The sequence below is a fragment of the Hoplias malabaricus genome, chromosome X2 (genome assembly GCF_029633855.1).
Source record: "Hoplias malabaricus isolate fHopMal1 chromosome X2, fHopMal1.hap1, whole genome shotgun sequence".
NCBI lineage: Eukaryota > Metazoa > Chordata > Actinopteri > Characiformes > Erythrinidae > Hoplias > Hoplias malabaricus.
In genome coordinates this window covers 29,536,838-29,555,297 of record NC_089819.1, presented here as the reverse complement: position 1 = coordinate 29,555,297, position 18,460 = coordinate 29,536,838, and the positions used below count along the sequence as shown (strand labels likewise).

Genomic DNA, 18,460 nt, shown 5'->3' with positions numbered 1-18,460 from the left:
GTTCATTTTTTTTTATTAATAAAATGACAATTGTTGTTTTTAACACTATGTATAAAATGACAAAGGAACTGGATAATGTTTGAATTTTGAATCACAAATGTACATTACACACAAAACACTTTAAACTAATTTGTGCACCTAATATTTCTATAGAGATTAAAGGTTCATCAGATAAAAGGAATATCTCCATACCTTTGACAGCAAAGACTGAGAGAATTATCGTTCACATGGATTTATTTTTAAAAACGACCATCTGTCAAAATCAGTCTCTCCCATTACCCCTCTCTCAGTACCCAACATGCCACAGCAAAGACCAGACCAGCATCATCCTCCAGGCACGTCCACCATGATGCACCCAGCCACGGCTGCAGGACCCCCCATCGTGGCCCCGAGCCCAGCGTATTCCACACAATACTTCGCCTGTAGCCCCCAGCAGTTCGCCAGCCAGCCCCTGGTGCAACAGATGACTCACTACCAGTCCCAGGTATGAACACACTGAAGTGTTATCGTGTTGTGTTGAGATGTAAAATGCCTTTAGAGAATCTTACAACGGAAAGAAGAAATGGAAACAACCAGCTCTGAAAAATGGCACAATATCTGTCCCCAGGTTTGTGCTGCGTTGGTATCACATTGGCATATAATTACATGTCTACACACAAATTATTACATTATAATTAATGTAAAAATGTATATAGAATATGCCTTTCACGTATTCATATTTGTCCCATTCATGTTCATTCTTATTGTTTCCTTTGACATATAGGACACACGTTTTCCCTCAAATTTTCAAAGAGTAAACGGCTTGATTTGAGCTCTCTGCTGTAAAAACAGATGACCGATCTGATACATACACGTGGCAAGGCTTTAATTATTTGATGCAATTATCTGACAAATAAAAGCCAAGACTTGTTCTCATGAAAAGCTTCATTGTTTAAAGTCTACACTTTATTTGTCTTCCTTTCCAGCCCCAGCATGTTTTTAGTCCAGTGATGCAGGGCAGTGCAAGGATGCTCACCCCACACACCCATGGCCAACCCAGCCTGGTCTCCTCTTCCACCACCCAGTATGGTGAGCAGACGCACACTATGTATGGTAAGAACCCCAACCCTGCTCTTCAACAGCCTTATGACCTAATCATTCCCATATCCACTGCACATGCACCTACACATTTCTCCTGCTCTGGATTAAAGAAGTACCACTGCTGCTTTAAAACAAATAGTAGTTAACGGGGGGTCAGTGCATGTGCACATTAGAACACCCAGGCGGTTTTCTGTGTGCTGCCTGAGTCAGGAAACGTGGGAAACGTTCTGACTCTGCTCTGCTTCTGACATCAGGTGCAGAGACTTTAAAACTGCCCCGCTCCTCGTCTGCATTTGTGAGAACACAAAGATGAGGTTAAACTGAGGTTAAAACAGACACCAGTGCGGAGAAATAAGAGCACTGAGTAAAAACGGAGAGTAAAGAGAACTGAGCAAAAATGGCTAAAACGGAGCTTGGCTGTGAGCTGTGTCTTTATTTCTCATTTAAAGGAACAGGCACTGAATCCTGCCTTTCTGAAAAGGACTTTGTGGCTGTGTATGGTTCTTCCACACGCTACTGAGGCTCCTGTTAGTTTAATGAATAAAGTGTTAAATTGCCAATTTAATTGTTTCTTCAAACTTCAATCATCCAGTCCACCACCAAACACCAAACGAGGCAATGACAGAATAAGCTGTTTGGCACTGTACTTTAAAGCACTATAAATAATGGATAATTTTACGTTCACTTGTACTGTAAATAATGTGCACTTCTTACACAATATGTTTAACATGTTGGGGAAATAACTAGCTGGTAGATATAATTCCACATTTGAACTCTTGCCTCTCTTGTGTTTTTCAGTTTCTGCCCCGATCCCCCAGCAGTACCCACACCCTAGTGCCACTCTCCATCCTCACCCTCAGCACCCACAGCCCTCAGCTACCCCCACGGGACAGGGGCAGCAGGGCGGTCAAAATGGAGGCAGCCACCCCGCCCCGAGCCCTGTGCAGCATCCTCAGCACCAGGTCGCTGCTGCCGCCGCAGCTGCTCAAGCTCTCCACCTGGGAAACCCCCAGCAACAACAGATGTACTCAGCCCTGGCTCCCACCCCTCCCTCCATGACCCCTGGCCCCAACCCCCAGTCCCCACAGGGCAGCTTCCCCTCAGCCCAGCAAGCTGTCTACATCCACCCTTCCCAGGTTCAGCACGGATACAACCCCAACCATATGGCTCACGTGCCACAGGTGAGGTCCATTCATTCGGCTGAGAGTTTGCTTGCCCTTTCTTGTTGCCACAGCTTCTGGAAGTGCTTGAGATGTTCAAAATCATCAGCTTTAAAATCATTGTGACACTTCACTTAGCTGTAACAGGGAAAATAGTCTCTGTCATTGCTACTCAGAGCTCAGCACTGCAGAAACTGCATTATGTATCTCCCCGACCCCTTGATTACAAGACAGTGCTGTAAAGTGTAATTTAACTCTGCAACTGTAGATGGAGCCCAGGAACAAAAATACCAAATCTTACCTAGTATTCCTTTAAATGTCAGTGATTGATGCAATACTTTCTCTGTTCTTCTAAAATTAAGGGAAATAATAGGTAGTGCGTCATTCCTTTACTGCAGTAAAAGCTTCTCTTTTCAGGACACTTTTTGATTATATTCAGCTGCTTGAATGTTGTGGAGGTCAGTTACTGATCCAGTCTCAGAGGTATTGAATGGCGCTCTGTGAATCCTATGCTTGACATTTTCCGTTTACCCAGAGGAGCTATATCCATAACACATGTCATACTGTGGGAGCACAGCTGCTAATGTTCTGGAGAATCACTCTGTATCTCCCGTACACATTGCACAGGTGCCGGCCCATGCCTAAAGCATGTGGATGATTTTCAACTGCGAAACCCATCTGACACACATCTCTCGCTGTGCGCTACGTGTCTGATAGAGCAACTCCCAGATTCTCCCGGGTTCATATATGAAAAGTGCTCTAGAGAAAACACAGTTTTCCATCCCCCAGAGCTTTATAATCCTGCTGGCCTCCTCAATGGCACTGGGTATTGTGACCTTAGGCTAATGTATGGCTATGCTACATACTAAGGGATCTTAAATCCCCTTTTCATTGCTGTAATCTTTCTCTTATTTAGGCACACATGCAGTCAGGAATGGTGCCCACTCATCACGGCACTGCATCCCACCCTCCTGTGATGCTGATGGCCACTCAGCCACCTACTGGGCCCCAGCCCCCAATGGCCCAGGGCACTCTTAACGCTATACCCGTCTCCTCAACTACACACTTCTCCTATATGGCACACCCTTCAGGTATGGTTTCAGGTTAGGAAACAAGCACAACATAACTCTACACATGAGGAAACAGAGGCAGACCTGAGTCTTGTAAATGGAGTGATTATCAACAATGCAGAGCTGATGTTTACTTTTTACATGCAACTAAAGTGAGAAGAGATCTGACTTGAAAGAAGACAATTTTTAAATCATTCATAAATAATTCATTCATTCATTATCTGTAACCCTTATCCAGTTCAGGGTCGCAGTGGGTCCAGAGCCTACCTGGAATCATTGGTACAAAAATTGCTTTGGAAGTTTAAAATGAGCGCTCCCTCAGTTAATTCACTCTAAAAATAAATTGTTCCCCTAGTTCAGTAATTTATTCCCTCAATGAAGCAATTTGCTTCCTCAATTTAACAAAAGCAGTCTCAGAAAAATTGATCATACTTGTTAATTAACTGGAAGAACCCATTCATACAATTAGGGGAATTTATTTATGAAAGGGGGGGCGGCACGGTGGTTCAGCAGGTAGTGTCGCAGTCACACAGCTCCAGGGGCTTGGAGCTTGTGGGTTGTGGGTTTGATTCCCGCTCCGGGTGACTGTCTGTGAGGAGTGTGGTGTGTTCTCCCTGTGTATGTGTGGGTTTCTTCCGGGTGACTGTCTGTGAGGAGAGTGGTGTGTTCTCCCTGTGTCTGTTTGGGTTTCCTTCAGGTGACTGTCTGTGAGGAGTGTGGTGTGTTCTCCCTGTGTCTGCGTGGGTTTCCTTCAGGTGACTGTCTGTGAAGAGTGTGGTGTGTTCTCCCTGTGTCTGCGTTGGTTTCCTCCGGGTGACTGTCTGTGAGGAGTGTGGTGTGTTCTCCCTGTGTCTGTGTGGGTTTCCCTTAGGTGACTGTCTGTGAGGAGAGTGGTGTGTTCTTTCTGTGTCTGCGTGGGTTTCCTTCGGGTGACTGTCTGTGAGGAGTGTGGTGTGTTCTCTCTGTGTCTGCGTGGGTTTCCTCCGGGTGACTGTCTGTGAGGAGTGTGGTGTGTTCTCCTTGTGTCTGCGTGGGTTTCCTTCAGGTGACTGTCTGTGAAGAGTGTGGTGTGTTCTCCCTGTGTCTGCGTGGGTTTCCTTCAGGTGACTGTCTGTGAAGAGTGTGGTGTGTTCTCCCTGTGTCTGCGTGGGTTTCCTCTGGGTGACTGTCGGTGAGGAGTGTGGCGTGTTCTCCCTGTGTCTGCGTGGGTTTCCTCCGGGTGACTGTCTGTGAGGAGTGTGGTGTGTTGCCCTGTGTCTGCGTGGGGTTTCCTCCGTGTGCTCCAGTTTCCTCCCACGCTCCAAAAACACGTTGGTAGTTGGACTGGCGACTCAAAAAGTGTGTCTGTGTGTGTGTCTGTGTGTGTCTGTCTGTGTGTGTGTGTGTGTGTGTCTGTGTTGCCCTGTGAAGGACTGGCATCCCCTCCAGGGTGTGTTCCCGCCTTGTGCCCAATGATTCCAGGTAGGCTCTGGACGCACCGCGACCCTGAACTGGATAAGCGCTTACAGACAATGAATGAAGGAAATTGAGTCAACATTAGTGTCAGCTAAGAAACAAAGGAGAAGCTCCCATTATCCTGGGCTGCTGTTATTATTGTTTTATTTTATTTATAGCCAGTTAATAATACACAAAGTCCTGGACAAAAAGTGGAGTCTGAAATCTCTGGCTATTCAAACATATTTGAGATTGATTATTGCCCCCCCCCCCCCTCTCCCTGTGTTCAGTACAAGCTCATCATCAGCAGCAGCTGTAGAGGACGAGGACGAAACAGAGATCCGACTCCAGTGAAACATGCTCCTCCAAAACCTTCTGGTCCCACCCTTGACCTGCCCGGCTGAGCAGTTCCTTTCCTTCTCCGTCTCTAAATACCCAGTGAAGCGGCCACAGAAACTTCAGTCATGCTGCACTTCTGCTACTCCACCAGTAATTAATGCTAACAAGAGAAGTTGGGGTGAAATGTTGTGGGGTTTTTTTAACAAGCGTTTTAACGGGAGAGGGACTGTTTTCACGTTCTAACAGCAATGCTACGAGTGAGAAACCGAAAGTCAAGAAACTGGAACTTTCATTTTGTCTGCACCTTCTAAGTTAATGAAAAATTCTTCCAATCTATTGACAGTATTAACCTTACTGTTAAAAAGCTGCTGCTATCGCTGCGTTCAAGAACTTGGGGTAAAGGAAAGCAAACAAAACAAACAAAGGAAAAAACATTCTAACCAAACTAAACAAAACGGAAACTTCCATTGATTTAAAACATATATTTGGCAAAAAAAGACATTAATTATTTATTAATCAAATGATGAGCCCCATTACACTTGACCGTTATTAAACTGTTAAGTTAAATGAACTTTTACTTTGTAGATAATATAAATGAATAAAAAAAATTAAAAACATTAAAAAAAAGTTTTAAAAACTGTACATGTCTCTGTGTTATATTCCCTGAGAGATGGTGTGTTTTGTTTTAGTTCACTATTATTTCCAGAGCCATTGTGCTAATTTACAGCACACTGCTGGATTACAGCTGGAGGAGCCTTTAAGATAAAGAGAAATCACTGAAAAGGAGAGAGCAGCATTTGTTTCTACTCCTGCCTTTCTGCTATTTCTGTGTTCAGAAGTGCAAACTGTTGTAGGAAGCGGTGGAACTTCCTCTGACGTTTTTGTACGACTAGCAAGCTAGCTTTGCTAGTTTAGTGTGTTCGTAGAGCTTTATGAAGGCGTCCAAACGTGCAAATATGTAAACTTCCTGCCTGCAAGTCCTCCAGAAAAAAGCATATAAGTGAAGTAAGTGGTCAAAGTCATGGCTGAGCTTTTCTGATTTGAACCTGCAGCGTTCCAAAAACAGTCTCAAAATCATGGGTTTAGACTGACAGGGTTTCTGAGGTCACACACCTATGAAGCAAATCAAATCCTGTTGGGCAGGGCTTTCGAGCTGCAGGTGAGTAGTGGGGGGATGATGGCTGGGAGTAATTACATATTCATATATCAGTGCGTGATGAACGAAGGTGAAGTTGTAGAGTTACTTTTAAGGATATGAGGATTTTTGTTTTTCGGAAATACATCTAATACATCTGTTGTTCTTGCCACTGTTGTGAGTCTTGGTTCCTCCCAAGGTTTCTTCCTCCAGCCTCGAGAGAGTTTTTCCTTGCCACTGTCGCCTTCGGCTGCTCGCATTGGGCTTTGATTTAAATGTTCTGTTCTGAAACTATGAAGCTGCTTTGTGACAACGTAAGTTGTAAAAGACGCTGTACAAATAAATTTGATATGATTTGTTCTGATGAAAAGGGAGGAGTGTTTGTTGATGACTGGTGTGGCATGTTACAAAGTTGGAGCGTGGGGTGTGTCCCAATCGTGTTTCAGCTTTAGAAACAGAGCACTGACTCCTTTCGTAGAGAGCACAAAATTGTGCACTTCAAGAAAGGGCGTAGGGCTCTGGGGCGTGGGTTGGAACAGGGCCTGTGAGCTCCGGTCCAGCAGATGGAGGCAAAGCTTTAACACTGTGTGTCGGTAGAAACACTCGTGGTCTTTCCTTTCGTTCAGTTTGCAGCATGTGTTTTGGTCGAAGGCCGTGTATAAAGTGTCACTAAAAGCCCTCCTTTTCTCACACTATGGGGAAGTTAAACGTCGTCGTTTTGAGATATCTTTCTCGAGATGATTTTCGAGTGCTAACGGCGGTAAGTATCATTTCTAAACCGTTCGTATAGCATTTAGCCACTTCTTTACCAGCTAATATCAAATGTTCAATAACAAATGGTAAAATATGTTTACCATATACTTATATATTTCTGAGGTACGTAGCTATTTCTTCTCACACTGTCCTCGTTAAAACTTTTCTGAGTGTTTTATTGAGTTGTTCGGTTCGTCAGACAGTGATTTTATGTAGCCTCGAAAAATTAGCCTTGAAAATGTATAAATTTGTGTCTGGGAAACATTTTGACGAGGCTTTTGATAATCTTAATATGAGTATATGTTCAATTATAATATGTTTATAGTCTGAGAGTCGAACACGAAGAATCAATTCTTCGATTCCAGGCATTCGAGTAGTTGAGTCGACTCGGATTCTGTTCCACAGATCAGTTATTACGTTAAATCCACCTTTTTGAGCAGGTCTGATTTGGGTGGTGGATCATTCTCAGCGCTGCACTGACACTGACGTGTTTTTTAGTGAGTGGATCAGACACAGCAGCGCTGTGGAGTCAGTGTTTTTTTTTTTGTTTTTTTTTTACCCTTTAAACTAGGAACCACAGTGAAACACTGAATTGTGCCACCTAGTGGATAATTTTGTTAAACATGAGTGAGTGAGTTACAAGTCGGTCTCATGAGGTGCTTCACGTCTAACTGTTCCTCACAAAAACTCGCTTTACGCTTTTGTTCAGGTGGAAATGGGGATGAAGAATCATGAAATTGTGCCAGTCAGCCTCATCTCCTCCATCGCCAGTCTGAGACACGGCGGCTGTAACAAAGTGCTGCGAGAGCTGGTCAAACACAAACTGCTGGCGTACGAACGCACGAAAAGTAAGACCTTCAGTCTGCGGTTAGCTTTCAGAAGCCTGTCATTCTCTTCCTCCTCACATACGGATCTCCTGCTGGTGATTTAAGCAGAGTGTTTGTTTTTTAGCTGTGCAGGGATACCGCCTGAATTACGGCGGATACGATTATCTGGCTTTGAAAACCTTGTCGGCCAGAGACGTCGTCCTGTCCGTTGGGAACCAAATGGGAGTCGGCAAAGAGTCGGGTTAGTGCCTTGTGTCTGGGTTCCTTTTTTTCAGTTCTGATAAATATTGCTGGGTGTGTCTTGGACTGAGATTAAGACAAATCTGAATTTTTACCATATAAAATAATGCTTTATTTTGAATCAGTATTAAAGGAGCTCTAGGTAAGATTAGCTATTTTGGCTCCCCCTACAGTTGCAGTGTGCAATTCACTGTTACAGCACTGTCCTGAAATCAAGGAGGAGGGAAGGAGTGGTGGTTATGTACATTTTGGAGGTTAGGAAACAACCTTCCCCACCCCCTTGATTTCAGGACAGTGCTATAACAATGAATTACACTCTGCAACTGTAGGGGGAGCCCATGAGCCAAATTAAATCTTACTTAGTGTTCCTTTAATACTAACCACAGTCCAACCACACTCTTTTCGACCTGTATTCCATGTGTCATAAATGCACTCGATGATTTGTTGTTTTGGTTTTTTATGAAGAAATTAAATTTCAGTGAATTGACGTTTTACTCATATTTTCGTAACAGATATTTACATAGTTGCAAACGCAGAAGGGGAGCAGTTTGCTCTGAAGCTCCACCGTCTTGGAAGAATGTCTTTCAGGAACTTGAAGAACAAACGAGATTATCACAAGCACAGGCACAAGATGTCCTGGCTCTATTTGTCCCGACTCTCTGCCATGAAGGAATACGCCTACATGAAGGTAAGAGTCATGGGCCAGTTTCCTTAAAGCACCATACATACAGGATCATTTCATTAAGACCCCAGAGCTGTGTACACTTCACGGAAAAGGGGAGAATATGTCCCCCTTTATTACAACTGAGACCAATGAAATGAATCTTCAGAATCAATGCTTCCTTTTTTTCAATGTGATTAATTCATTTATTTATTTTCCCCCATTCTTCCCAATTTTGATCATTTATTTGAGACTCTTTCTCAAGACGTTACTTCATCTTTGAGCTTCTTTCATGGAAAGACACCATCTATAGGTACAGTCCTGAATATATAGCTTTATAGTTATATATAGACTATTTAATCAGGTCCTGGTTCTGGAAGCGGGTTCTTGTTTAGTGGCTGTTCTCTCGTGGTTCAGAGCGAATCGAGTAGGGACTAAACCGTGGCGTGTAAACCTTGCAGAGCGCTGATTGTCCAGAGAGAGTCGTCACTCTACGCCACGCAACGCAGACGACCAGCACCAACTCTCCATCTGTAAAATCTCCAGCTGCAGCAGAGATCACGTTTGTTTTTATCCGACTCACGACGGCAGCTCGTAAAATTACGCCGTGGTCTTTTGAAGAGGTTCAAACGCTCCTTGGATCGGTGGCCAACGAAAGAATCCAGCGAGAGCTGGACGCTGCAACAAGGAAGGAACAAACTCTACTGATCTGTCTGAACTGATGACGGAGCTGTGTTCAGTCCCAAACAACAACAACACGCCAATACACCACGAGTAAACACCGCTTAACGTTACCACCGCCGTTGCTGTGGTTTCCAAAGCCCGCTGTCTCCGGCTACATTGGCAGGGGCAGCTTGAAATGCCTGTGGAGCTGAGTTGAGTAGATATCATGCAATGGAAAAGCGCCATTTGAGACCAAGCACAGATCCGGAGGTGTGAACCTTTGATGGAGGGTTGAGCAACGAGACCTCACTGACTTTCAACTGAATGCCACACTTGTCCTGAACAGAGCCTCTCCTAGATATCAGTTTCATCAGTCGGCCCTGTTCCTCTTAGTGCAATGTATTTAACAGTTGTTTGTTTATGTCCAGGCTCTGTATGACCGGGGATTTCCTGTCCCAAAGCCAGTGGATTACAACAGACATGCAGTCGTCATGGAGCTCATAAATGGATATCCACTGTGAGTGGACCACACCCTCACACTACATCTGTCCTCTGAAGGACTAACCCTGGTCATATTGAATTGCTATTTTAAATCCCTAATATTTTATTAAAATTACGATACAACAAGTAGGAAACGTTAAAATGCATATTGTTCGAAAGCTTACAGTCACCTCTAATAATTACTTAAGTAATCTAAAGATACATACTTTTACTGATACAGAAGATAAAGTAACAGACAGAAGCAAACAATACAAAAGAGATATAAATACATTCATTACAAGAATGGCTCAGTATAAAAGATAATACAGAATAACTGCACCTCCCATAGCCGTGGCTGCAGCACGGTACCAGGTGGTATGGATTTAAAAGTATGTACTGTCTACAGATCAGTCCATTACTTAAATACATCCATAAATATCCATAGACAACATACAGTATTCTGCACAAACATAAGCTATAGGAATAAACAAATATAAAATATAGAGACAGTGGATGCAAGGAGAAAAACAGTGCAATTATAACTGCAAATGATAAAGATCAAAGGTCTAAGTGTGTTTAAACCCAGCTAATACAGCCTTTAGTTTGTGTATATAAATGTATATCGTCACTGTACAGAAAAAAATGTGTCTCTAAAATAGTAACTTTACAGGAAAAGGAAGTAACCTTCCTAACTTTCAGTGGAAGTCAGTGTTAAAAGATTTTATTCAGAATAATTTTTTAGCGTTTCAATTGGTTGATTCATCATTAAATGTTCGTCCAGTGTGAAGGACTGCTGCTGTGTTCAAATGATGCAGTAAAATAAATTATAAACTGAGTCAGGCAATGAATCGTGATGCTCTGGAGCACAAGCTTAAAATGGCTGTAAAAATTGCATTATGTGGAATTTCTTATATATATATATACTTTTATCATTAGAATATTTAATATTTCAAGAAGGGTGACACGGTGGTGCAGCAGGTTAGTGTCGCAGTCACACAGCTCCAGGGGCCTAGAGGTTGTGGGTTCTAGTCCCGCTCCAGGTGACTGTCTGTGAGGAGTGTGGTGTGTTCTCCCTTTGTCTGCGTGGGTTTCCTCCGGGTGACTGTCTGTGAGGAGTGTGGTGTGTTCTCTCTGTGTCTGCGTGGGTTTCCTCTGGGTGACTGTCTGTGAGGAGTGTGGTGTGTTCTCTCTGTGTCTGCGTGGGTTTCCTCCCACGCTCCAAAGACTCGCGTTGGTAGGTGGACTGGAGATTCAGAAGTGTCCATAGGTGTTTGTGTGAGAATGTATGTGTTGCCCTGTGAAGGACTGGCGCCCCCTCCAGGGTGTGGTCCTGCCTTGCACCCAGTGATTCTCGGTAGGCTCCGGAACCATTGCCGCCCTGAACTGGATAAGGGTTACAGACAATGAATGAATGAATATTTCAAGTTTCTAGCTGTAAATAGCTTCCTTTGGTTTATACATTCCTCTACACACCCGGAGTTTGAATGCTTTCTCTGTTTCCACAGGTGTCAGGTTCGTGAAATCCAAGACCCCGCCCTGTTGTACAGTGAAATCATGGAGCTGGTTGTCAAACTGGCCAATCACGGCCTGATCCACGGAGACTTCAATGAGTTCAACCTGATGCTCGATGACAACGATCACATCACGATGATAGACTTCCCCCAGATGGTGTCCACGTCTCATCCAAACGCAGAATGGTGACTTTTCTAAATTTTGGGATTTGTTGGAATGGCAACTTGTCAAATCCAAAGTTCAGATTCAGTGTTTAGTTCTAATTTCATGTTCAGATCGTTTACTACATATATTGATTAGTAAATATACAGTGTGGGCCATTTATATGGATACACCTTAATAAAATGGGAATGGTTGGTGAATATTAACTTCCTGTTTGTGTCACATTAGTATATGGGAGGGGGGGACTTTTCAAGATGGATGGTGACCATGGTGGCCATTTTGGATCCAACTTTTGTTTTTGTTTTTTTTCAATGGGAAGAGGGTCATGTGACACATCAAACTTATTGGGAATTTCACAAGAAAAACAATGGTGTGATTGGTTTTAACGTAACTTTATTCTTTCATGAGTTATTTACAAGTTTCTGACCACTTATAAAATGTGTTCAAAGTGCTGCCCATTGTGTTGGATTGTCAATGCAACCCTCTTCTCCCACTCTTCACACGCTGATAGCAACACCGCAGGAGAAATGCTAGCACAGGCTTCCAGTGTCCGTAGTTTCAGGTGCTGTTACTAATATAATGTAATTATTTATAATAATACATAGTGTACAAAGGCCTGTCACCATGACTACATTACTGACATATTCTACAGTATATGGATAGATCTGTTATAATTTTTTCTGACCAGAGTGTTGTCCACTCTGTTCTCTGGTTTTCTCTGGTCTCTCTGTCCTAGAGCCGATTATATATCGATTTGTTTATAAACAGTGGTTTTATCTTATGTTTTATTTATTTAATGTTAGGACTGGAAGATACGGCCAAAATATATATCACGATATAGTTCTTAATTTTGGTCGATACGATATAATTTCGATATCGATATAAATACAGTATAAAATCCACTGAAAACTTCCAAAAACAAACAAAAAACCTGACATTACCATCAAACATAAACCCACTGAGTTTGATGATTTTTGTGCCAAATGAGCAGATGACTAAGGAGCACTGGCCAATGGAGGGTTCAAATGTACCCAAGGTTTCTGAAATCACACAATGTCTGCCCTGCTTTAGGACCCCTCATCCAGCGCGAATGAAGAGCCATATAACAATGTGGAGTAAGGTTACGTTTTTCTTTTCTAAAAGTGCATTGTACTTCTTTTCCCTCAGGTACTTTGACCGAGATGTCAAATGTGTTCGAGATTTCTTCATCAAAAGATTCAACTATGAAAGTGAACTCTACCCAACGTTTAAAGATATCAGGTACATTCTTAGTAAGCAAGATGCTTGCTGTAATCAACAGGTAGATGGATTATGACCAATCAGAGGTCCTTGGTCACTTGTGTGCCACAGTTTGATAGTTCTCTTAATCTCTCTCTCTCTCACACACACACACACTCTCACACTCACACCTCTTTCACACTATAGCAAGCGACAAGTTGTTTACATTTTGCAGTTTGCCTCTTGAAGCTGTGCCCCTTGTGTTGTCAGTTATGGGGCGTGTACAAGGTCCAGCTTCTGCAAAAGAAATGTCCAAATAAACTTTACCTATCATCAGTGTCCAAAGAAAAACACGTATCTACAGAATAGCAACTTTTACAAAGAGAAAGGAAGTAAACGTTCTTTCAGTAGAAGTCTATGTAAAGATTCTATTTGGAGTAATTTTGCAGCATTTCTATTCATTGATTCATCATGACATTTTCAGTGTTGCTGGGTTCGAATGATGTAGTAAACTAAAAGTTGATAACAATGGAGAGAATGTTTTTCTTTGGAGAGCAGTGATATGTATTTCTATTTTTTTCTTTATCAGATGCTTTATAATAGAGATGCACAGATCGATCGTCCAGTGACTGGAACTGGCCAGTTTTCAGCGTGATAGGCCGGTCATTAGTTATGACCAATAAGTCTCGTATAACCGATTCTGTGACGGTCACATTTACATTAGTTCACCACACGAGGGCGACAGAAGCAAAAACACAGACACGGGGTGCTTGGAAATTGCTCCACTTCGGATTGAGAGAAACAAGATTAGGGAGGAGACGGTGAAGCAAACAGCAAACTAGATCCAGTCGTTCGACAGCTGTGACTGACCCTGAGCAGCGCTTCTAGTGTTAAATGTGTCACTAGTCGTGGCTGATGTCATCTTTATTGATTTTCCCTTTCGAAATAAATGTTAATTTTAGCAGGTAGATAAACCTTTATTTCCACCTTAAACGTGTCAGTTTACAAAGCTAATATTGGCGTTAATCGTCAATATTGGTGAACACATCCGAGTCGAAAGTAAGCCTTGAAGGAACTTGTTTCTTTTGGAAAAAAAAAAAAAAAAAACCTTGCTCTTTATTTTATTTGAAGGTTTGTAAAAAGAAAATGTTTGTCCTATAACTCAGCGCATACTTTTAAGTAGAATGTTTCTATTAAAAGAAAAGTGGAAACACAATGTTTCAGCATGTTTTCGTTTAACATTTTTAGAAAGAAAGATAATCAGATAAAATTAGAAACAGCCAGATGTCAAACAAAAATCAGGAATCGAAATCGGCCAATAAAATTGCAGTCTGTGCATCTCTACTTTTTAAACATGCTTCATTTTTCATTAGCAACCAAAAAAAAACGTGTCCATTTTTGTGGATTTTTAGTTTACTACACTGTGGAAAGCAGTAATTAAATGCTTATGAACAGAAATTCAGAGCTCAGAAGCTGGGGGCCTCAGACCTTGGTCGGAAAGATATGTTGAAGCCAATGTTTTGTAATGTCACCATCACAATTTATCTCAACTCGGTTTGTCGCTGTGTCACTTGTTGCTAAATGCTGTATTCCCAGAGGAAATGACTGTCTCCTATTAATGGGAACATATTTCACAGCTTATATACAGCCCACAGGATTAGGTTTCTGCACTCTGTAGCCTCTGAAAGCTCTTCTTTAGTGCCCGAGTGACGTTTTCTCTCTGTTGGACAGAAAAGCTTGCTCTCTCGATGTGGAAATCTCCGCCAGTGGTTACACCAAAGAGCTGCAGAAAGACGACCAGCTCCTCCACCCGGTCGGCCCGGAGGGTGAGATGAGTGAGAGTGGAGATGAGGAAGAAGGCCATCCTGGAGCTCCAGAGTCTGCTCCTGAGGAGCCCGTCGACCTCGAGGCATATAAACACGCGATGCTGGAACTGGACAGGCTGAAGTTGGGTGACGAGGCTCCATCAGGGGAGCAGGAGCCAGAGGAACATGAAGGAAGTGGATCAGTGAAAGACGACCGCACTGAGGATGTTCAGACTGATGCGGTTACAGACTTGAGGAGTGACGAGGAGCTTGAGAATGACGAATGTCCCGATTTGGTGGACGTTTCTGCTTTCAACAAAGAGTTCAAGCCTTTTAGGTATGTTTGAAATGTTGATGTATTATCAGTGTTACATGATAAAATATCATTACCAGAGGCTTTTCAGCACCTGGATTAAAGAGTTCAGATCTTTAGAGAAGCTTCTCTGCTTGCACAGTTTGAGTAGTTACTGTTCAAACAGCTACTTGTTGCAATTTGTAGTAAGAAACACACTTGTGAATGAATCATTGATTCATGGATTGTACATGTGCTGAGCCTTGGTGGTCCTCGGTAGACCCCCTAACATAACTTTTGGTGTGTTCTCCCTATGTCTGCGTGGGTTTCCTCCGGGTGACTGTCTGTGAGGAGTGTGGTGTGTTCTCCTTGTGTCTGCGTGGGTTTCCTCCGGGTGACTGTCTGTGAGGAGTGTGGTGTGTTCTCCTTGTGTCTGCGTGGGTTTCCTCCGGGTGACTGTCTGTGAGGAGTGTGGTGTGTTCTCCCTGTGTCTGCGTGGGTTTTCTCCGGGTGACTGTCTGTGAGGAGTGTGGGGTGTTCTCCCTGTGTCTGTGTGGGTTTCCTCCGGGTGCTCTGGTTTACTCCCACAGTCCAAAAACACGTTTGTAGGTGGGTGTGTCTGTTTGTGTGTGAGAATGTGCAGTTAGTTTCTTGTTACAATAACATCATGAGCAATAACACCTCTAGTGTGCTACAACAACTTCCTACTAACAAGAAAATCTAAATAAAATAAAATAAAATCCTAACCCAGTGATGTCATCAGCCCTCGCGCGCTCCGGTTGGGAATCAAAGCTCAAGAAATTAACCGAGTCACCATTCGGTATTAAATATCCACTGATATTTCATGAATTCTGTGCTCTGTGTGGTGTTTGGACGCTTTGAATCGACTCTACACCCAACCCAGTTCCTCATTGAGTGTATCGTTTCACAAATCGAGTGCAAATTCAAATTAATGATTCAAAACATTGTACACACAGCTGCGATGAAACTCAGAGATGACACACAGCTCGCTACAAACACCGCATCATACTTCAGAACGCGTGTTTGTGACTGAAAACTGAGGAATAACGCGGTAAACACAGAAAGTACTTAGGAATTTTGAAGGATCTCTTATTATTGAGTGTAGAATGGGGGTGGACAACGTTGTCGAGGCGGCCACCCGAACTGTAGAGCACTGCGGGGAACTCTGGTGTGTGTCGCTCTGTGAAGGACTGGCGCCCTCTACAGGGTGTGTTACTGCCTTGTGACCAGTGATTCCGGGTAAACTCCAGACCCACCACGACCCTGAACTGGATAAGGGCTACACACAATGACTGCATGTAATTAGTGTACACACACATTTACTAACAAACACTATTTTGTTTCACACAGGGCATTTATACTCAGATCGTGACCAAATACCGTCTGATATTTAATACATTTAATACAGTGAAACAAATATTAGTCCAGTGTCTCGTTTTTTGGCTTGGTTTGCTGTGGTAGGGCCACTGCTAAGTCCAAGTTAAGTCCCAAATGGTCAGGGCTTGGCAGTCCACATCTTAGCAAACTTTTAAAAGGTTTAAATTTGCTGATTGTGTCATATTCCAATTCCACAGAGATCCAGAGAGTATGCTCCATGTAAACGAACACCGGCAAAGAACAACTAGTGAGTCTTCTGTTGGAAGTGTGGCCAGCTGCTCCACAATTCCTCCAGTGAGTAGAACCAGGTTCTTTCTGAGTAATCTGAATTATTATAATTATTATTATAACGCTTCAGTGTATGAGCTTTTACAGTCTTGTGTGTCCAGTGTTAACATTGGGCTGAGTAGTGTTCAACCACTGGGTCCAGTTCACCTGTCCTGACCCATCTGGGATAATTACAGAGGGTCAAGTAATAGGAATGAAACGCTGAATAGGATTTTAACACACATTTTTATAATTATGCTAATTCTTTACCAAATCTGCAAACAGCTTCCTCCCATAATTCACTTTTTTACAGTGTGGGGTGAAGTAGTGTTGGTAACTTTCAGTCTTACTCTTCCTCCTCTCCTCTTTCTGTCTCTCTCATGTGTACACACACACACACACCTCCTGTTTTTTCTCCTTTGAGGCATGAGTTGTTCTGTCGCGTTAATTATGTACATTAAAGTTTTTGTGTCTGAAGCTGAACCTCGCCCTGAAACGTTTGTGAAATTTGAGATTCTAATAAAAAAAATCAACACTACACTGAGACGTTCGAATCAAATAGTTTCCTTTCACCAGCTGCTCACATCACACTACAAACGTGTCTCCCTTCCAAAGATACAATGCCTAGAATTATAAGTTGGTTGTTGTGATTTAAAGTAATAGACACCAACAGAATGGAATTATATATTTATAGTTAATCTTCCATTATTTGTTTTACATTTAAATATGAGTTATTAAAAGCTGTTCTCTTATGTAATTAATATTGAATAATTCCAGCAAATTGTGGCATAATTTAATTGATTGACAGCCCTAATTTTGACATTTTAATTTTGCCACCTCTGCATCTCGGTACGAGTTAAAAAGGACCTTAAAGGAAGTCGTTAATCTGGACATTTTATATAATGCAAAGAGACCAACACATTCGGGCTGTGGGGCTGTTCTCTGGATGCATCTTGATTATTCCAGAGGTTTCGAATCAATTGGAGTGGTGTCAGTACCTGACCTCAATAATTTTCTCAAGACTGAATGCCATCAAATCAATCAGAAATGGTCCAAGATCTAGTGTTGATTCTTCTCAGAACAGAGCGAGCTGTTAATGGAGCGAAGGGGATGGGGACTCTTACGTTCAGATGAAATATTGGATGAGAAGGCTGTAGCACGAGTTGAAAGCCGCTCTCTGGTTTGTTGGTGACCGTGGACCTTTTCCTTTTGCAGGCGCTGATCAGACAGAAGGTGAGGAGGCAGCTCACAAAACAACAGAAAGCCGCTCAGAGACGGAGACTTCAGAAAGGAGAGGCCAACCTCGTGACCAAAGAGAGGCGAGAAAACCAGAGCAACATCAAGAGCAGCCTGGAGGCGGCTCAGTTCTGGGGCTGAGGAGTTTGATTTTGACCGGGTTCGAGTTTGCTGTGGAGGCTAGGCCTAAGGCACACTGACCCTGCATTCCCCAAACAGATGGTCCAGCGCTGGCAGTGTCTTCATTCGGGTTCAGAATAAGAACTGGAGCTGAAATGAACGTGGAGAACATTTGAAAGGTGTGTTCTCGTTTCACGAACAGGTGGAACATTTTTTGGAGAATGCCTGCTCCTGGTGCTCTGATCTCTATCCAGAATCTCTCCCTTACAGAATGTGTTCAGGGTTTAACTGATAACTGTGTGGCATCTGATGAGCTGTATATGAAATTAATAAATTTTTGTTAAATATGAGGTCATCACTTGTCTAAGGGGCTGATATAATTTTGTCTTGACCACAGCTGAGGAGCTTATCATCACTGTCACCGTACACTACATCCCCATCAGTTTGAACTCCTCTGGTCAAACTACCTTCAAATTATTGATTAAAACAAACAAATGGGGGCTGTACGCAAACTACATTAACACCAGAGTTGGACAGTAAGTATTGCTTAAGCCTTTAATTACAAGGCTTAGTCTCCACTAATTTAATTAAAACAGAAAGAGCAGACA

At 42.7% G+C, this 18,460-nt stretch overlaps 2 protein-coding genes across 6 annotated transcripts in view; both read left to right on the top strand.

Moving 5' to 3' along the window:
- LOC136676841 (ataxin-2-like) overlaps positions 1–5,663 on the top strand; it is a 36,228-nt gene extending 30,565 nt beyond the window's left edge. For all 5 annotated transcript variants that reach the window (XM_066654097.1, XM_066654096.1, XM_066654099.1 and 2 more), the window contains 5 exons: positions 291–484; positions 966–1,092; positions 1,879–2,261; positions 3,157–3,331; positions 5,035–5,663. In XM_066654097.1, coding sequence (XP_066510194.1) covers positions 291–484; positions 966–1,092; positions 1,879–2,261; positions 3,157–3,331; positions 5,035–5,063 — 908 coding nt within the window. In that variant the 3' untranslated portion in view covers positions 5,064–5,663. The remainder of the gene's footprint in view (positions 1–290; positions 485–965; positions 1,093–1,878; positions 2,262–3,156; positions 3,332–5,034) is intronic.
- A 1,100-nt stretch (positions 5,664–6,763) lies between these two features.
- On the top strand, positions 6,764–18,198 carry LOC136676850 (serine/threonine-protein kinase RIO2-like). Its single transcript, XM_066654111.1, has 10 exons — positions 6,764–6,978; positions 7,681–7,819; positions 7,923–8,039; positions 8,551–8,726; positions 9,791–9,879; positions 11,348–11,539; positions 12,684–12,776; positions 14,466–14,876; positions 16,427–16,523; positions 17,712–18,198. The coding sequence occupies exons 1-10, from the start codon at positions 6,913–6,915 to the stop codon at positions 17,871–17,873; spliced, it is 1,542 nt and encodes a 513-aa protein (XP_066510208.1). The 5' UTR covers positions 6,764–6,912; the 3' UTR covers positions 17,874–18,198.
- Positions 18,199–18,460: the final 262 nt, after the last annotated feature.

Coding starts and splice junctions, on each gene's coding strand:
- LOC136676850 (XM_066654111.1), top strand. CDS start 6,913: ATGGGGAAGTTAAACGTCGTCGTTTTGAGATATCTTTCTCGAGATGAT. Junction 9,880..11,347: donor CTCATAAATGGATATCCACT/GTGAGTGGACCA, acceptor CTGTTTCCACAG/GTGTCAGGTTCGTGAAATCC. Junction 11,540..12,683: donor TCTCATCCAAACGCAGAATG/GTGACTTTTCTA, acceptor CTTTTCCCTCAG/GTACTTTGACCGAGATGTCA.